Below are 20,828 nucleotides of genomic sequence, written 5' to 3'. Positions count from 1 at the left end.
GACAGCTTGAAGGATCCCCAGTGGCCAATCTCGGAAAATTTGACCTCACTGGATGCTAGAACCAGTAAGTAAAAATCTAACAGGAATAAGATACGGTCCATCCTCATTATTCACGGATTCCCTATTTCCAAAGTTGTCTGCTCACTAAAATGTATCTGTAACCCCAAAATTCATACTCACAGAGCCTTCACAATCAGGCACAGGCCAGCAAAAAATTTGAGTTGTCCCATGCCCACCTTCCCAGCTCAGGTGAAACAAGGTGACACTCTGCCTTCTTGTTTCAGCTCTCATATTGTAAATGAATGTCCTTGTCATAATACATTGTCACATTTTTCAAAATTGTGTGCTTTTTGTTGGTGATCTCCTTGTTTAAAATGGCCCCAAGTGTAGTGCTGCAGTGCTGTCTAGTGTTCCTAAGTGCAAGAGGCTGTCATGTGCCTGACGGAGAAAAATACGTGTGTTAAGTTTCCTTCAGGCATGAGTTACAGCGCTGTTGCCCATGAGTTCAATATTAATGAATTAACAATATATATTAAATAAGGGATCTTTAAACAGAAAGACACATTAAAAAGGGTTGTATATTGATTGTTTGACTACTATGCTGTGATAGGAACCCAACCTTGTAGCTCCCCTTCTCCCCTAGGAGCAATGATCAGTATTGGCTAATGCAGTGTGCACGGTGACTTTAGAGAACATCACCGCCATGAATAATGGGAATTGACTATATTTACACAGCCCCAAAATATTTCCTCACAAAGTACTTATAGATTACTTATTGATTTATGATTATATTGTACTTATTAACTTTAGAGCGGAGAACCCTGGAAATACAGTCTTATCCCATTGATAAAGGTTAGCCCAGCAGGGAGAAGGAGATAGGCAAAAACCTGCCTAACGGGTACAGTGAGCACTATCTGGGTGACGGGCACACTTACAGCCCGACTCAAGCATTACAAAAGTGATCTATGTAACCAAAAACATTTATAGCCCTATAATATTTTGAAATTAAAAAAAATACAAGAAAAAAGTTAGTCTAACTGGTAATAAGGCAAATTAACACTGCGTGTCTCTGTTACTAGGCACTGAGCATAGCATCATTTCCGTGGTATGTCTATGAAAGTGCACATAATCAAACCCCAAGTGAGGAACATTCTACAAAGTTAATGGCTTGTACTTTTAAAAAAGGTCAGGGTCAGGAAAGGCAAAGAAAGATGAGGAACTGACTCAGATTGAAGTAAACTAAAAGACACAAAAACTAAATACATGTGATCCTGGATTGGATCTTGGACAGCATGGGCATTATTGGGATAATTGGCAAAATCTGAATGGGGCCTACGGTTTAGATGGTGGCATCAGATCAATGTTAATTTCCCGATTTTGACAGCTGCCCTGTGATCATGAGAGAGTGTCCTTATACTTAGGAAACATGCATCGAAGTATTAGGGGACAGTAGAGTATCATATCCTTGACTTTTCAGAAACATCAATACTAGGGAATAGTCAGGAATCAGAGGTGCAAGATACACTAGAGCTCTGTGTGCTATTTCTACAGGTTTTATGTAAACTCAAAATTATTTCAAAAACACAAAGTTTAAAAAACTATTAGCAAAGAAGTTGTTAAACCCATAAGTTTACAACCAAATACGTAATTTTTATGCTGCAGAATATATTTTAGATTAGTTTCTTGGTGTCATTTAGAACTGTCATTATAAAATCAAAGACGCAGTAAAAAGCATGATGGAGAGGTGATGAAATAATGATAGTGATTATCAGTTTTTGCTCATTTAGTGCTAATTTGTAAGATTTCTTTCTTATAAATTCAATTATAGGAGCAAACTGACACTAAAACTAAGAATTGCCTTGAACAGTAATAAAGTAGGAATAAAATTCAATACAAAGCACTAAAATTCAAGACAATGTAATATAAGGTGGTCTATACGTGGAAATCACTTTTAGGAAAAGTGTTGATATCATTGGCAGATCATTCACCCCTTCCAGACGCTCATCGATGGCAGCACAGGCGGCCCTAACCACCTGGCACACGTGGTCCAGGTGTTACATCACACCCCAATCACAACAGGGCTAAGCCGCGACAACTCTGATGCTCCCAGTGGTCTTAAAAACCTTTAGTCAACATTTCACAAAACCTCCAGCCTGAGCAAGAGCGAGACCCCGTCTCTACTAAAAATAGAAAGAAATTATCTGGCCAACTAAAATATATATAGAAAAAATTAGCTGGGCATGGTGGCTCATGACTGTAGTCCCAGCTACTGGGGAGGCTGAGGCAGGAGGATCGCTTGAGCCAGGAGTTTGAGGTTGCTGTGAGCTAGGCTGACGCCACGGCACTCACTCTAGCCCGGGCAACAGAGCGAGACTCTGTCTCAAAAAAAAAAAAAAAAAAATTCAGAAAACCTAAGATGTATTGTGTGACTGGATTCTTGTGAAACTACTAAGGGCCCGTGTTTATGAGCGACTGAATCAGTCTCAGCTAGGGCAAGAATAATTTATTCTCCACATCTCACAGATCACGACATAATATGAGGCAGTAGATATTGATACATTCATAATTGCTTGACCACGAGCCAAACATGTTTTAGCACGTGGGAATGTTTTATACTCATTCATAAAAGAAGTCTACAACTGAACGTAGCTACTAGACTAAGGTCTTTATTTGGAAGAATAAAGCTTTAAACGAGGGTCAATTTCAGCGAGACTGAATCTTTTCAAGTTGGCAGAGGGAGGAACTTACTGGGATTTTATTTCGTTTGATGAGAAATGTATCCCATTCTGGAGAGGAGTCTGTGAGCACTGCCACACTGAAGGCCCCTCTCCTGTGGCTTCTTGTACCGAAGCAGCAGGGTTTTCACCAGGTGACCTGATATCCCCCAAATGAGCTGAGCGGACCGGGTAAGGAGGCTGGACTCAAGGGTGCCACCTGCAAGCAGCCCAGAGCCACGAGGGGCCCCTGGGCACCCTATCTGAGCAAAGACTGGCCAATCCCCTTAGTTTGTTTTCCTCGGAGTGTTTGCATTTGAGACATACAAAGCCACAGTTAGACAGGGAGTATGAAGATCTGAGACAGAGACAAAAGTAAGGAAAAGGAAGTGAGCCCGGAGCCGCAGGTGAGCCTGAAGAGCGGCTGTGGGTCCCGGTGGCAATGGGTCTGCAGGGGCCTCTGCTCCCCTCTGGAGCTTTCTGCTAGAACCCCAGTATCTCAGGTAGCTTGAACTGCTTCTGTCCTTTACAACCTGAAAGCACCTATATCAGGCCTTTTTGCTCTTGTCTTAGATTTCTAAAACAAACGTTTTTTAAAATGATATATTAATGTTTGAAAAGATATGCCAATAGGGGTACTGAGCAAGTGTAAGAGAAGGCCAGGAACTCCACTGGGCACGCCAGCCTGCAGAAGTGGGCTCCTGACTGCCCTTCCACGCTGAAGCCCTGTGGCTGCTCTGCCACCAGCTTCCTCCATGGCCATGATCGTCCTTGTCTCTGTACTGTTTACATATTCCCCCCAGTCTCCTTGGCAAATGTCAAACTCATCCATCGAGTCTCAGGATTGGTGTCTGCTCCTGTAGGAAGCGTCCACAGCCCCTCCAGAAAGACCTGGGGGCTCCCTCTCTGTGCTCCCACATACTTGGTTCACTTCCCTAGTCATCAGTTCTTACGTAGCTGCCTGTGTTTGCTTGCCTGTTGTTTTTAGGAGACTGCAGACGCTACGACCGCAGGGCCTTGGTGTATCTGTACATCTTCACTCCCAGCTTTCATCTGGCCTATAGAAGCACTCAAAAAAGATGCTTGGAGTGTATTTATTTATTAACATTCTGCATTATATCACTACAGTAATTTGTACTAAAACAACATCCATATACTTGTGAGAAAATGTAGTCCATTCCAAAGATGCATAAGTTCCTCCTGGTGAGTGAGTGAGGGGTTCAAGTATGAATAATAAGAGGAAGGGTGGTCCACAGTGGTGGACTTACCAAAAACAGAAAAATACGAAGGACAGAAGAGATGATCCTTTTTAAAGTATGGTTCTTTAAAGCTTAAAAATCCTTAATGCATTTAGCTAAGATTATAAACTAAAAAGTCTAATAAGAAAAATTAAAATGTTAATAGCAGAACGAGCAAATATATATCTCATTTATCCAGCATATTTGGGAAAGATTAGAGAGTTTTTGCCAGGCCTGTTACCATTTACATGTTATCTCATAAGCTGTATGTCCAAATCTAAAGGTTTGGCTTATCACAAGAAAACACAAGTACAATAAAATACAGATAATACGGAAATGAAACAAAGAAATAGACACAGAGAAAACACAAACAGAGCAGAACGTCAAAACCAGGGCAAAGAATTAAATATGGCCATAACATTTGTCCCGAGCTTCAGATTTGACTCTGAGTTTCCTGGCCACCAAAGCAAAAAGTTACATAATCATCATTATCAGAAATGCAGAAGCATTCCAATTTCTTCATGGTAAACAAAGCTTTTCCTATATTCTAGAGCAATGGCTCTCATGGCACAGTCCTGGACCAGCAGCATCAGTATTATCTGGAACTTGTTAAAAATGCTGATTCTCAGTCCCCACTCCAGACCTACTGAATCACAGACTGTGGACTGGGCACAGCAATCCGGGTTTCAGGAAGCCTTCATGGTGATGCTAATGTAGGCTAAGTTCAAGGACCGCTGTTATAAAGAAATGGGATTTTATATGCAGGGCACCAAACAATAATCCTATGGCAAATATGGGAAATTTAAGCAGCAGCTCTCAATAAAAGCTGCAAACATAAAATTAAAGTGCGATTCAGCAAAGGCAATATACAAAAGGGCTAAGAGAACAGGGCCCAGGTATGTAGCTTTTGGTGACCCCACTTTATTGAGCCAGAAATGGACCCTCACACATCCATACACTACTTGTTCTAGAACACCTAGCAAACAGCCACACGCAATGGGTCTGGATGTTCTAGAGCAACTCAAGCTCAGAATGTATTCTTTCTGCCTCTCCCCACTAGTTCCCTTCCCCATTATCTAAGGTTGAAATCCTAACACCACCTTTTGGTTCCTGCTCCCCACCATTCCCATATCAATTGTCATATCCCATAGAAATGACCTCTTTCTTCCCTCTTCTCATTCAATAATTCATTCATCAGCTATTTACTGAGTACCTACTAGGTGGTATAAACCCGGTAGGGAATGTGATGGATAAAAAAAAAAATCTTGCCTTGATGGAGCTTATTTTCTCATCAGGGAGACAATAGATAAGATAAATAAGTAAAATGCACAGTAGGTTAGTAATGAGTTTTAGGAAGAAAAATAAAGGGAAGGAGGTAAGAAGCTTTGGAGGGGAGCAAAGAGATTTTAAACAGGGTGGCTAAGAAAGGCCTTGCTGGAAAGGGGCCATTTGAGTAATACACTGAAGGAAGTGCGGTGCTCTGAGAGTATTCCCAGCACAGGCATAGCAAGTGCAAAGGCCCTGGGGTGAGGGCATGCCTGGCACATTTGAGGACCAACAATGAGCCCAATGTGATTGATGCAGAATAAACAAGTGAGACTGAAAGAAGGAGATGGGGTAAAGAGGTAACCAGGGGTTAGATCACATAGGTCATAGGGGAGGGGACTTTTCTGAGAGGAATGACATTTTAACAGGGTCCCTCTGGCTGCTGAGTTGAAAGGAGACTGAAAGGGGGTCAAAGCAGGAGGACCAGAGCAGCAGGCTGCTGTCCTTGCTTTCTCTACTAGCCAAAACCTCTCACCTGGGCTCAGTCCCTAGCTTTCCACCCGGGCCCCCTCCCTCCAGTCCTCTCCTTTCTCTCCCAAATCTACCTCTTGGAGTGCTGCCAAATCCTGCTCAAAACTCCCCATTCCCCATTAGGGACTCCAGTCAAAGGCTGGCACTCCCACTTGCCAATGTATAGCATACCTTACCTTCTCAACCTATCTCCCCAGCCTCTGCCACACACATCCAACACACCAGCCACAAGAAAAACTTGTTCAGCATTTTCAAAGACATCTGCACAGGCCTGCCTTCTGCCTGGAATATGCCCACCAACCCACCTCCACCTACTGAAATTCACCCAGTCTTTCAAAGTTCATCTCAAATCCCACCTCCTCCATGCAGCCTGCCCTGATCCCTCAGCTAGATTTTCCCTTGCCACCCTTGGAAGTTCCACACCACTGTGTCTATTCTCTTCTTATGGTCTTTAATATATTTCCATCTGTACTTGTCCTTTCACCCTCAGTGGACTCTAAGCTCTCTAAGGACAAACCATGGCCCCTTCATCTTTACCACTATCACAGCATGGAGCACAGCACCCTTGGTAAGAGGGAATGCTCAGTGAATTTAATGATGCTATCATTATCCTCTAATGAACAAAATTCTGTAACTTTCCATGGCCTCTTTAAATCAATTCATCCCCTCAGAGTAACTATTTTATTTAGTTAAGATTATAAACATATTGCACTCTAACACAGACAAAACTCTAGCAGAGAAAAATCTGTTACATTTTACACTAAATTAATAATGCTAAGCAATTAAGCTTAAAAGATTAAAAATGGACACAAAAATACAATTTTTCTTCTGGTTAACTGCCACCAAAAGTTTTGTAGATAAGAAGATGGCCAGTTAAATTTGGAAGGCTTTAAAATGCTAGACCCTCAAACCTCAGGAAAATTGATCCACTTAAATATTTTAAGTGTTTATTTTTATTGGGAAGATTTTGATGGAATCAATGCTAATCTCTTTGTGGAATGTAATGCAGACATACTGACAATTCTACTTTCCCCTTTGTGGTGTTTTAAATCAGCCCTATTCCTGCATAATTTATAAGAAGAATATGAAAACACTGAGTCAGATTTTCCCAATGTCTGTCATTAAAAAATGTGGAGACAGAGAATGGAAAGTACAGTATATTTTCTTCAATCATTCTGTGCAATAGAACTTCCCCAAAGGGCTCCATTCTGTATGGCCTGAATAGTTTTCTTTTTAAGGAAGTATAAGTTACCAACTTCTACCTCCTGTTTGAAGAAGCTAATATTGGTATTCAAGTTTCAAATATAAAATAAAGACCAAAAAAGGTCCTGCTCCAGAAAACAGAAAGGAAAAGAGGATCTGGGACTCAAAGTCAGATTTAACTCAAAATGAAAGCTTAGCAACTTCTTTAGTGCAAGACCTCAATACTGAATCTAAGGTTTGTAAAAAAAAAAAAAAAAAAAATTACAAATTATATCATTAGCAGAATGATTCCTAGAGATCTAATTTGTCCTTTTGAAACATATTAGACAGTCACTTCCTTCAAATGGCATGTTACTCTGAAGGAAATCATGATACTCTAAAGGAAATCAATGTGTACAAGATAAATATGAATTAATTTTAAATATTCTCATTGAACAGTATTCTAATATCATCAATATCATTTGAATCATTTTTAGCAAAACATTTTCAATATAATCCAATTAAAACAGTATTTTTTTTCCCCTAACAAGACAAAGTGCCTCTTAAAGTTCCAGTCTTGATACAATTAGAGAATCCAGTACAAGTGGAAGAAATAAAACGAATCAGCTCTGTGTCCCAATCAAGAGGTTTAACTACAGAAGTGGGATCAGTCATCACAAAGTAGAGGGTGAAAAAGAAGAATTTACCAGAAATACTACCAAGAAAATCAGAATACAAACAGAGTTTTATTATAAACCAATTCCCATCACTGTTCAAAGACTCCTCTTACTTTTGTTTTTAAAAGAAAAACTATCCTGAACCATCAAACTGAAGGTTAGAAAAAACAGAGAAAAACAATACATAGCAGAACAAGAAGATAGCCAATAAAACAGTACAAAGATTCAATTTCCAAAAATGATTTTTAAATCTTATGATGGCTTTTTATCACTTTTGAACCTACATGTCTAAGTGTGGGTCCCCCAGAAGCAGGCCCTGAGACAAAAATTCCAGTCCAAGTAATTTAATTGGGAGGCTCAGGGGACGCTGGGTGGGGAGGTTGGCCGAGATGCCCTGGAAGAGAGAACACAGGAACACACCTCAGGTCGTCTTGCCCAAGAGGCAGGGGGCTGGGGTGTTTATCAGTCATCTGGTTAAGACTTCTTTGGGGGACGGGAGGCTGGGGTGTTAATTCCTTGGTATTTGAGGACTGCCTCAAGCAGGAGCCAAGCAGTTTTCTCAGCCTACAAAGAAGATCTTCAGACACTTGATGCGGGTCCGGCAGTTGGTGGGCCTCCGCCATGAAACTGGTAAGGTCCAAGATTGTGGATGGGCATTGATAGCGCTGCCTACCCTGCATCCTCCAAAAGAACTATGTTCCCATCAACAGTTGTTTGCACTGTTCTTTTTAATACCAGTCTTCTCCCCCTTTTTTCTACTCTCCAATAGATACATATTTCACATTCAACTCCTAAGCTATAAAATATACAATTTTATCTTACCTATGCCTTTATAGTCTCTATAAATTAAGATTCTAAGTGTATTCCTGTTTTAAGTTCTTTCTTTTTTCTTTTCTTTTTTCTTTTTTTTTTTTTTTTTTTTTTTTTGAGACAGAGTCTCGCTTTGTTGCCCAGGCTAGAGTGAGTGCTGTGGCGTCAGCCTAGCTCACAGCAACCTCAAACTCCTGGGCTCAAGCAATCCTACTGCCTCAGCCTCCCGAGTAGCTGGGACTACAGGCATGCGCCACAATGCTCGGCTAATATTTTCTATATAGTTTTAGTTGTCCAGCTAATTTCTTTCTATTTTTAGTAGAGCCAGCGTCTCACTCTTGCTCAGGCTGGTCTCGAACTCCTGACCTCAAGCAATCCTCCCGCCTCAGCCTCCCAGAGTGCTAGGATTACAGGCGTGAGGCACCATGCCTGGCCTGTTTTAAATTCTTTAACCTCAATTTGTCTCAATTGAGTTGTAAAATAACAAAACATAAAACAAACAAACAAACAAAACACTCGTTTGCTAGTAGCCATAATGGTCTCTAATACATCCATGGAGAGTGATGGGCCGGCCAACACAGGAAGAGCTCAGGCCATGCTTGCATCCACAGAATCCTGTTATTAAACCATACGAAGTCATTTTGGCAGTTCCACAAGTACACACTGTCACAAAATAATGGGGAGGGAGGGGACCAAATCTAAAACTTAACTGGGAAGAAACATTTTCAATGAAATGTCACTTCATTTGCTTTCACAAATACAGTCCTTAAAAATGGTCCAATCTAACTATTATTATTCTTAAGCTGTAGGGACAAGTCTATAATACATTAGTAACTTTATTCTAGGCCTGAAAGGTTCCTCTTTGTCCTTACTGCATATATAGTCAAAATGAGATGATAATGTGCCTAAGTAAATCTTACCTAATACAACTTTGACTGATACAAGCACTTGATAAATATTATGTTTCATAATTTATACAAAAAAAAAACAATTCAGAGAATTCAGGAAATAAAGTTGAAACTTTATAATGGGAGTGTAACAGTGTAGGTTTCTGGAATTAAAAAGACTTATTACCATTCAACAGATATACTCAATACTGAACAAATATTGTGTGGTGAAGATCAATTCCAATTGTTTAGGTTTTAGATTGCCTAATCTAGTTTTAATATGATCATTATTTTTAAGAGAAATAAAAATGAAAAAATAGATGAGTACATCACTGAAACTTTCTGGATGTTTTTACATCAGGTTTGGGGGCCCCTATCCTGGCCACCCGTCTCTATGGCCACATGCAAGCATTTGACAGAGCTGCTGTTGAATGACATCCCTTTCCAGTGGCAGGTTTTATACTTATGTACACACCCGGCCGCACTACCAAAGCCACCGTTCCCCCGAAACAAACCATCCATAACACAATTCCGTAAGTATTTTAAAAATCAGATATTTCTAATTACAGTAAACGATATATACAAACATCTCTATCTTTATGATGTAAATCAGTGCTTCTCAAACTATGTGAGAAAGAACCATTTTTTAAAAATTATTATTTCAATTCTGTCAACCGATACTTTGACAAAATATATGAATGATGAATTATTAGAAAATTAATTTTTTAAACATACAATATATAAGCCCAACTTTTTTTATTATTAGACATAAAATTACTCGGTTCAAATTTCTAAAAGAGTTTTGCCACACTTTCTCTCAATCTCAGTACTTCTCTAGCGCAGGACAGCCACAGACAGTTGGAGGACAGCTCTGGTCCACACTTTGAGTAGCACTGATCTAAAGCATCATGCACGTATTTATTCAAGAGATATACTTTACCTCTGACATCCTTTCCAAATCCCATAGAAGAAACTTTTTTGTCCGCTTGTTCACTATTGTTTGACTTCTCCTTCAGAACGTCATCATCGCTAACAGCATCAACAGAAAATTTTTTCTTTTTTTTTTTCTTGTGTCGAGGTGGAAGCTTTTTTGGAAAAGTAAACATTGGGAATATCACAAGAAACATTGCAATGGCACAAAGGAGGAATCCACTCCACCTAAAAAATCGGGAAATGTGAATAGCATTTATGGCTTTTGTTTTGTGAGTGAGAACAAATTAGCAAAGTAGAAGTTTGTGGGGATACAATTCTCCAGAGAAAACGTTTTCCCTTCGTCAATTGTAAAGCAGTAGGAAGTTGAACAAACTAAGAAAATCAAGGGATTCTCCCTTTCTGTGGTATAAATGAGAAATCTACCCAATAATTATATTAGTATCATAATGAATATTATAATCAGCAACCTGATTAGAATTTCGTGCAAGTATTTTCAAGCACCTGTGGGTTAGTTCTGCTAGCTAACATTGTTGCCCTCCTACAATGCACATTTTATAATAAACCCCCAAATCATAAATTTAATAAAAAACTTATATAGACTGTGTACTGTGCTTTGTGGACCAATATAGACAATGTTTTCTTAGAATAAAAGTGTTAATATATCATGTGAAATATATTTTAAATTGTTGATGGTATTCAAATGTTTTTCTACGAATACTTAAGAATGTATTGAACGCCCCCACTTAGCCAGCCCTCATAATACTTCACCAAGTCTGAGGGCAACCCAAGACATTTAGAGGTCCTTGCCTTCAAGAACTTAAACCTACTTGTAAGCAAGCCAAAAATATAAGAAATAATCTCCAAGAAGAGAAAGAATGCACACAATTAGATGTTAGATTATGTGGTATGGGTTATGAATGTTACCAAAATCCAGAGAGGGGAAATTAACGTGTGTCAGAAAGCTTCCCGAGATGCTATACCTTGAGCTATGTAAACTCGAGATTCTGTCTTTAAATTCACCTGAGGTTACCATTCTGCAGAGAGCTAGGAAGCAAATACAGAGAGTAGGACTTAAATTTCAGTCTTGTATGAGAGCCACATGTGAAGGTCTTGGGCTTTTTGCCTTCATGAATCCCCCACGGAGCAATTTCTCAGTCCCCTCTCAACCTTGCCTTAGCAAGCAGGGGCCCCTGGTCCTACCTGACGGGGTAGCCACAACTCCAAAACTCTGCCCCTAATGCTTCCAAGTTCATAAATACTCAGTATGTTCCCATCAGTTGTAACCAGAATGCAAGCAGCATTCTAAGCATTAATGTTGAACTCAATCTAGTATGAATACAGATTAATTGCAAAATGAAAATTCATTTTTAAAAAAGAATGTTTCTATTAAAGTGCTGTTATCAGCTGCTAAAGGCCACGGGTGAGTTGAGAGAATGATTCCTACAACCAGTCATTAATAAATCCAGTGTGCTATTTTCAAAGATATTTAAAGTCCTATCAAATAATTTTAAGGTAATCAAAATTAGGCTTTATTTTGAGAAGATTGCTCAGGGCAGACTTCCAGCAATCTCAATTATTCAGAATATAATCACCAGCCCACTGCCTGACACAGATTAGGCACTCAAAAAATTTGCTGAATAAATAAATTGAAAGAAATAGGTTTTGTTTTTTTTTAAACAAAAAAAAGTCATCTCTCTGCAGCGAACATATCTATTATAATGGTCCCTTTAGTGCTTGGCTGCAGATTTACCTCTCTGGAATCTCTCTCCACAAACTCTACATTCAAGGCCCCGAATGCCTGCAATTACCCAGGCCTCCCAGGCTCTCTCCAGAAGAGAGCAGGCAGTGTAGTGTAGGGGGCGGTTCATGAGCTGTGGTTTCAGATAGACTTGGGTTGATGTCCTGTCTTTACCACTGGCTAACTACGAGATCCTGGTGAAATTATTTTGCTTTTCCAAAGCAGCCTTCTCATATGAAAAGGGGTAATAATAAGTGCGTTGGAAGGTCATTCAAAATTTAATAAGACAATGTTATAATGGACCTAATAAAATGTCTACCCCCAAATCAGCAATCAATTCATGGTGGCTAGTTTTGTTTAGTTGGTTTAGTTTTTAGGTAGATCTGCACTCAGCCTCCCTGGCCAGCCCTCCCCCAGCCATTGACTTAAAATTCTATGCAAATGTTAAAGATACACTCATAATAGCCCAAAGTGAGCATACATAACAGAAGAAGGGGAAGAATCATAGCAAATAAACAAAAATAATATTAATACAAAAATAATATAAAAGTGTGGGGTCATTTCCAAGCAGAGCAAACCAGCCCCCATTCTTCAAAAGCCTCCAGTAACATCGGTGTAACACATGATAAATTGATGGTGCTAAAAAGGACCCTGAGGAAAGCCGAGTAAGACAACAAAGTGTGCATTATATGTTGGAAAAAGACACATCAGTAATAGCTGAACTTGAAAAAGCAGAGTACCCAAATCCCTTTCATGAACCATTACTCACAGACCATTTCACCGAGGGGGCCAGTTAAGTGATGGACTAAAGCTCCACCCTGGAGCCAGTTTCCTATCCCAGCTCTCACTGACCCAGAGGCTTTGGGCAAGTTATTCAACTCCCTGAGGATCAGCTTCCTCATCTGCAAAATGGGCTTAATATTAGCGACTACATGGTTGTTACAAGGCTTAAATGAGAATGTTTGTAAAGCTTAGTATAATGCTGGACACTTGGTAAGCACCCAAGAAATATCAACATTATTCCTTCCTTCCTTCCTTCTCGCTTTCAGCAAATATTTACTGAAAATCTATCATTGCTGCTAGACATCGTATGAAATACGGTAACAAATAACTACATCTTTCTTCAAGGTAGAAAAATACGGTAACAAATAACGTCTTTCTTCAAGGTAGAAATATACAGTAACAAAGAACTATGTCTTTCTTCAAGATAGAAATCTGTTACAAACAGGATGACTCAATTAATATGTTTAAATAGACCCTTACTACATATGTCTATACTGACACTCTTTATCATTTATAGAACTAATATTGAGCCATTAAAATGGATAAAATTACTTGAACACTGATTAAATTCAAAGGACTGAACAGCTAACACATACTGTGTAACAGGAATTCTATACATAGAGCCCTGCATATATAAACTCACTCATTCCTCACAACAACTCTATGAAGTAGGTACTATAACTATCTTCTTTTATGGATTTAAAAGAAAAAAAAAATGGAGGCACGGAATAACTTCCCCCAGGTCATATAGCTATTCGGTGGCAGACTAGGATCGAAACCCAGGGGAGTATGGCTTCAGGGTCTATACTCCTAACCTCTCCACTTTGCTGCCAACTAGATTAATGTCTCCCAGAAAACTTTCAAAACTTAGCATAAAGTATCTGTAAGACTGAAGTTTCTGCCCTCCTTCCTTCTCCCTGCCCCTGGGTTGGTTATCTTTCTTTAGATGTTCACTTACCACCATGTTCTTCTCCTGGACATCTGTATAGAACACAGGATATACAGTAGATGTTCACAAATATACAGGGCGTCCCAAAAGTCACCATACAAAGGGAAAATGGGAAATTGTAGCTAAATATACCTTTATTTACAAAATATTCATGACAAAATTTTTCCTCTGGAGAGTTTGGGGACACCCTGTATTTTAATAATCTAGTTTTCTGACAATGAAAAAAAAAACCCTTTACTCTGATCTATTTCAGAACTGGAAAGAAAACAGCTGAGACCAAAAATTTCATTATGAGTCAAGAACTTAAAACTCCTGTGTTATTCCCCTAACTCTGACAGGGGAACTCCTTTTTGCATGATTTGAAAATTTGACCCAGTTTAGTACTTCTAGCTTCAAAGAGCATTATATACGAAAATAAGAAGTGTTATATAACAATTAAAATTGTTAACTGCTTTGAAAATAGTGTTAAACAGTATTCCCACCAGCCTCGGAGTTACGAGGTTATTATTCTATAATGAAACAAAGAGAATAAAGTACTCAAAGAAACTCTTTAGAAAGTAATTACTTGACACATATAATTGCTAACACTGAAATAGTCTCTTTGTTATAAGATGAAAATTTCTTATCAGTGTGCACCTATTTCCAATCCATGTGCAATGAATTAAGGACACTAATATTTTCAGCTAGTGCTTGCAATCATGAAGAAATAAATGACTTCTTATGTTCAAGCTGAGGACTGCAAAAAACTCAAACACAGCCCTGATTATGTGAATAAACAACGTGATATCCGAAATTGAAGTCCTCATTCTGAGCCCTAAGCATTAGGACAATTAAGGCCTAGCAAGTGAGAAAGCAGCTAAATCTCCAACTCTCACATGTGGGGAAATAAAATATAATATTAGCATGAAAAAAGACTGGGTAAGAGCAGGACAATGGAATAGCAGTGCTAGAGTTCTGGGCAGTGGGAGAGGGTTGTTAAGCAGAAATACAAATATACTATATAACAAGAAAGTGGGTACAACGTATTTTTCAAAAGGCACAAAAAAGATAATGAAAGGTATGACTAAAGTAAACAGGGAAGTCCCCACACAGCCACAGTGGTCCACGTCCTTCACCCTGCTGTGAAAGACACACCCCCGATCCTGGAGGGTGGAGGTGGAGCCACTGTCAACAAACTCCTGTATTAGTTTCCTATCGCTGCTGTACCAGGTTACTGCACACTTAGTGGCTTTAAACAACATAAACTGATCAATGCTATAGTTCTGGAGGTCAGAAGAGGAAAATGGGCTGGAAGGCCTACACTCCTTCTGGGGGCTCTAGGGAACACCCCATCTCCAGGGGCCAGTCCTCCTGCAGGCTTTGGCTCACAGCCCCTACCTCCACCTTCAAAGCACGTCACTCCAACCTCTGCTTCACTCACCATATCTCCTTCTCTGCCTGGCCCTCCTGCCTCCCTCTTCCCTTTGACACTGGGCCCGCCCAGGTCATCTAAAGTAATATCAGCATCCTTAACTTAATCATATCTGCAAAGTCCCTTCTGCCATGTAATGTAACATATTCATAGGTTCTGGGGATTAGGACATGGCTGTCTTTGTGGAGGGTTACTACTCTGCCTACCACCCTCCCCCAGGTGTCATCTCCCTATTAGGGAAATTTTTGTGTAACTACAAGAGTGCTATGATTCTAGCTATCATTAGGTAAAATGGAAAAATTAAAAAACAATTCTTACCAGTTGCCAATGAAACGAGGGTCATTCTGGTCAAGGTGAACAGGATTTCTCGGATCAACATAAAAACCAATAAGAAGTCCACCTAATAAATATCCCACAGCAGGGCCAAGTGCTCCCATGACATACATGATGGCTGAGAAGACAGAAGGGGAAATGTGAAATACAGCAACATTTCACTGAAGAGTTAGGTTTCTCTAATTTTACTGTCATACCCAGATATGATTAAATCTAGTTAACTTCTAAAAATGGGGACCTTCAGAGATTTGTGTCTCTGTTGACATCTGGGTTTCAAACCTTGCCCTTTATTACCTGTTGTCCTCTTAGAGCATCAGAATTATCTGGAGAGCTTTTTAGTTGCTTTTATTTTGTTTTTTAATATAAGTATTCAGGCTTCACCCGGAGAACCACTACATTCAAATGTCTAAAAGTAGAGACCCAAGCTAGTTAATGAGGCAGTCACTGAATAACCAAGAAAAAGTAGGGATGAAAAAAGTTTCAAGATACAAAAAAAAAAGAAAAAAGTAGATGTCACTTGTCAGAGCTGGAAGATTCTAGCAGGATGATGGAATTCAAGGTCATATTTTGCCATGAGGCTGGAGGCTGGAATCAGCTGAATTTGCAAAGCTGCTTAAGTGCCCTCAAATTGCTAATATTTTTTAAACCATCACTTTAGAATCAAATACGCTCTTACAATGCATTTGGTTTATTGTTAATTGAGGAATCTTACTTAAAGATGGATAAATCTCCTTTGGGTCAGAAGGCCCAAATGGAAAACACCAACCACAGATGGACCAGAAAATAATTTTTTAAAGCACATGTCCAAGGTGGAGGGAAGACGGGTGAGTATGTCTCCCTGTCAGCGGATCGGAAAGGTTGTCATTGTGCCCCAAAAAATTTGCCATCAAAATGGGCTTATAGCAAACAACAACAAATTCATTGGCACTCCTTTAATTTTTTTCTGTATTCCTATTTTCACATCTGTAATTGATATGGTTTGGATATTTGTCCCCCCTAAATCTCACGTTGAAATTTGATCCCCAGTGTTGGAGGTGAGGCCTAGTGGAAGGTGTTTTGGTTATGAGAGCGGATCCCTCATGAATGGCCTGGTGCTTGGTCCTTCTGGTAATGTGTGAATTCTCACTCTATTAGTTAATAAGAGAACTGATTGCTAAAAAGAGCCTGACACCTCCCCTCTCCCTCTTCCTTCCTCTCTTGCCATGTGATGCCTGCTCCCCTTCCCCTTCCACCATGAGTGGAACCTTCCTAAAGCACTCAAGAGAAGTAGATGCTAACTCTATGCCTCTTGTACAGCCTGCAGAACTGTGAGCCAAGTAAACCTCTTTTCTTCATAAATTACCCAGCTTCAGGTATTCCTTTATAGCAACACAAATGGACGAACACAGTAATTTAAAATTCTAAAATAAATAATATTCTGCCAATTTTAAAATTTTAAGATAGGATATGGAATTCCTTGAGAGTCATAGAAATATCTAGCCACGTTCCAAACCCAACATTTTTCCTATTTGAACTAAGTTATTGGGGACAAATCAATAAACACTTTTAAGGCATTGTCATGTGCAAGGCATGATAACAAAGTCAAATGTTAAGTGTTTCTCATTTCTATTGCCAATGTTGGGGCTCAGAAACTGATACCCCAAAATATGGAGCTTTGACCTACTGAACTGAAGAAGCCTCCAGGTCTCTCTGACTTTTCCCTTCTACCACCCAAAGAAGTTGAAGTTCCTTTAGTTGCCTAAGATCCAGACCCACAAAAGAGAACAACTTTTTTCTTCCCTTCTCTGTAAGACCAAGAACAGATGCTTTCACTGTGAAAGAGAACTACTCGCAAGTTAATCTCTGTTCTCAATCCATTAATTCTCCCTAGAAATCCTTTATTGCCCCCCCCAACAGAATCTCTCTTCTCCCACCTCCCATTCATTACCTGTTTTGCCAAGATAGTATACAAGCTTCCAAACTCCCTTTAGGGGGTGGACAGTTACTCTGGGATTCTCCCCATTCATGCATTAAATAAATGTGTATTCCTTTTTTCCACTTAATCTGTCTTTTGTGAGTTGATTCTCAGCGACCCTTCAGAGGGTGAACAGGAAGTTTCCCTTGGCCCCCACAACATCATGCATTTTTAACCACTGAATAAATAAGAGAATTTTGTCACACCCTTTAAACAGTACTATATTTACCAGAAAGCAAATCGGAATAATTAGAATGGCCTCACCTTACTTTAACACCCCCCACTAAATAAACTTTGAATAATCTTGTACCTCCTGTTACTTTTTAACTACAGACAGCAAGACAGTAATTTCACACCTGCTCTCACTTTTCACACTATTTCAAAAGAGAAAGCACAGTGTTTATTTCACAAAATCATCTGCTTGTAACAATAAGACATTAGGTTCTTCCACTTTCCATCTGTGTTTGGAAATGGAGAATGGAGGCAGAGCCACAAGCAATCGGTACTCTTTTAGAAGCATGCTTTTCAGAAATAAAATTAGAATTTTGATAAAGATCTGGTTAATCTCTTTGTTTGTAGCCTAAACTGTAACTCAAGAATAGAAAGCACTTTTTCAGTTACAGGTATTCCCATATGCATACGAAGATAAAATTTATGTTTATACCTCCAGGCAAACCAGTATCGTTTACAACTTAAAACTGTAATGAGGCCAAAATGTGACATGAATCATCCTCCCAAAATAGTTCTTCTGGCATGAAAGAGACTGTCTTACAAACACCGACGAGGAAAAGGGTATTTCCGCCATACTGTTGATGCCTGGGGCGCTGGAGGGCGGCATCTCGGGGTGCCAAGCAGGACTATGCAGGATGTGTCCTGGCGAGACCACACAATTATCCGGTGAATGGAGAATTAATTTAATGGCATTCACCAAGAGAACCTTAACTACTTTATAAAGTAGAGACAAAGCTTTTCAAAATTCAGCAGTGTCATCAGAAACATTTATTTTTATCCTATAGCAAGCATTTTTAAGGCTAGTGGAATCACTCCTATATCTGGAAAATTGTTCCAGGCCTTCCAGTTGGTCTCCTGGCTTCTGCACTTACTTCCCTACGATGTCTTTCCAACACAGCAGCCTTAACGATCCTCTGGAAACATGAACCAGACCATGTCACCTCTTTGCTCACACCCCCCAGGGGTGTCCCATCTCACTCACAGTACAAAGTCCTTGTGTGGCTGTAGGGACCTGGCAGCTCATATGTACCCCCATCATCTCTCCTTCATCCACCATCACCCCCCTCCGTTCACTGGACTCCAGTCACACGACCTCCTGGCTCCTCAGCCTCCCGGGCACGTCCCATCTCAGGGGCTTAGCACTTGTGTGTGTGTGCGCGTGTGTGTGTGTGCATGTTGAATCTTCCTCCCCATATGGCCACTTGATTCATTTGCTCACTTCCCCCAGGTAGTTACTCAGACGGCTCCTTCTCACAGAGCCTGACCTGGCTACCCTATCTAAAACTTGAAGACTCTTCCCCCAATTCTTAACACCCTTTCCCTGCTTTATTTTTCTCCTTAGCATATATGACCCCCTAACACACTATATATTTCCTTTGTCCACTTTATTTATCATCAGTCCTCCCCAACTGGAATGTAAACTCCTCGAGCGCAGGGATTCTTGCCAGCGGTGTGCTCGGCCGCGAGCCCAGTGCCCAGACAGCAGGGCGGCACAGCCCCTACACACTCCCACCCCTCAGCCCTCTCCTTGCTCCCGCAGAATCGGTGTACGGTCCACGGTCGTTAGCAGCAGCAGATGTCAATGATGGAGCTCCTCCCCAGCACACATCGTCACTGGAGATCTTAGCTAAGGCCAGCGGATGTCAATCCACATTTCACCTAGTGAACTGGATAATCTCATGTTTTTTGACTGTGTCCTGTCAGATCTGACTATACCATGATTGATTTTCTCTCTTGATAAAGAGCGTATACTGGAAGTTTGGACTATTCAATGAACTACTAATATAAATATAAATTAAAGTTCCAATCTTTCCTTCCTGCACCCTAGTGGATTATCTTACATACCTCGTGGGGTGTGCACACTCCCCTTTGAGAGAACACTAGATCATCCCATTAATTTAAAACTAAATTTGCCCTACTTTGTACTTCTACTTACCTCTTCAAATATTTATATCTTATCAAGCAGCTCTACATCCTTTATAGCTGGAACCACGTCATATATAGTACTACATAGTGATTAAAGGACTGACTCCAAAATCATGTGTTCGGATCCCAGCTGCAACTCTTACTAATTGTGTGACCAAGTTGCTTAACCTCTCTGAGCCTCAGTTTCCTCATCTGTAAAGCTGAGATGATAAAAATACTCATAGGGTTACTGTAGGCATTAAATTTACAAGTTAATACTTATAAAGCACATGGAATACGTGGCACATGGTACATATAAGAATAAGGGATATATAGAAATAAGCTGTGTTTGTTATCACTTTATATTGCCTAATGCACATAGTTTAGTGTTTGGGCACAGGTGGCATTCAGCAAATTTTTATGGATCGATTACATTTCGTGATCAAAAGAATGAGCCTGCCCCTTATTTCCTACCCTATGTCTCTGGTTCCTCCTGTTTCCTCCTGACCTTGGCAGGACGTACAGGTGGCCCAGCTAAAGAATGCTCACCGTCACAGGCTCACAGTCACAGACTGGGATGCTGTAATTGTCTACTCAGGCTGCCATGACAAAATGCCACAGTCCAGGTGGCTTAAACAACAGACATTTATTTTCTCACAGTGCTGGTGACTAAAACTCCAAGATGAAGGTGCCCTCAGCGTTGGTTTCTGATGAGGCCTCTCCTCCTGGCTTGTAAATGCTGCCTTCTTGCTGTGTCCTCAGGTGGCCTCTTCTCATACACGCAGAGAGAGAGCGAGCGCGTTGGAGTCTCACCCTCTTCTTAGGAGGCACCAATCCTAGCAGATTAGGGCCCACCCTCATCACCTCATTTCACCTTAATAATCTAACCCTCCAAGGGCTCTGTCTCCAAATGTCTGTCTCATTATGGGTTAAGGCACCAACACATGAATTTTGGAGGGACACAATTCAGTCCATAACAGATACCGAACTACCTGAAGTCATCTCATTCTTCATTCCCTTCTCTTGCTATCACTTCACTGCCCAGCTCACATTTCTGTCCTCACCTTGACCCCAGCCTGCCTCCCTTGGCCTTGGACACCATTTCTCTCCTGCCTGTGCTTCCATCTCATTTTCCTGCTCATATCTTCTGGAAGCTTCCCACCAGGCTTGGCTACCGTCCGCACAGTCTGCCCTTTGTGGGGTGGCCCCGTGGTCACTCCCTAGTCCTTTTTTCTAGAACCTGCTATTTATGCTTGGCCTACAGCTAGCTTGGTGAGCCACGTGTG

The 20,828-nt window shown here is 40.4% G+C and overlaps 1 protein-coding gene across 2 annotated transcripts in view; it reads right to left on the bottom strand.

Moving 5' to 3' along the window:
• The window catches only part of SLCO5A1 (solute carrier organic anion transporter family member 5A1), a 139,038-nt gene that overhangs the window by 59,588 nt on the left and 58,622 nt on the right, over positions 1-20,828 (bottom strand). The window contains exons 3-4 of one of the 2 annotated variants that reach the window (XM_045560970.1): positions 15,438-15,570; positions 10,246-10,463 (exon numbers count right to left, since the gene is read on the bottom strand). In XM_045560970.1, the coding sequence (XP_045416926.1) occupies positions 10,246-10,463; positions 15,438-15,570 (351 nt within the window). The remainder of the gene's footprint in view (positions 1-10,245; positions 10,464-15,437; positions 15,571-20,828) is intronic. The other variant, XM_045560971.1, reaches the window with a different exon arrangement.

The sequence above is a fragment of the Lemur catta genome, chromosome 9, assembly GCF_020740605.2.
Source record: "Lemur catta isolate mLemCat1 chromosome 9, mLemCat1.pri, whole genome shotgun sequence".
Classification (NCBI taxonomy): Eukaryota; Metazoa; Chordata; class Mammalia; order Primates; family Lemuridae; genus Lemur; species Lemur catta.
Note: the sequence above shows the minus strand (reverse complement) of the source record. Positions and strands in the feature narration are given on the sequence as shown.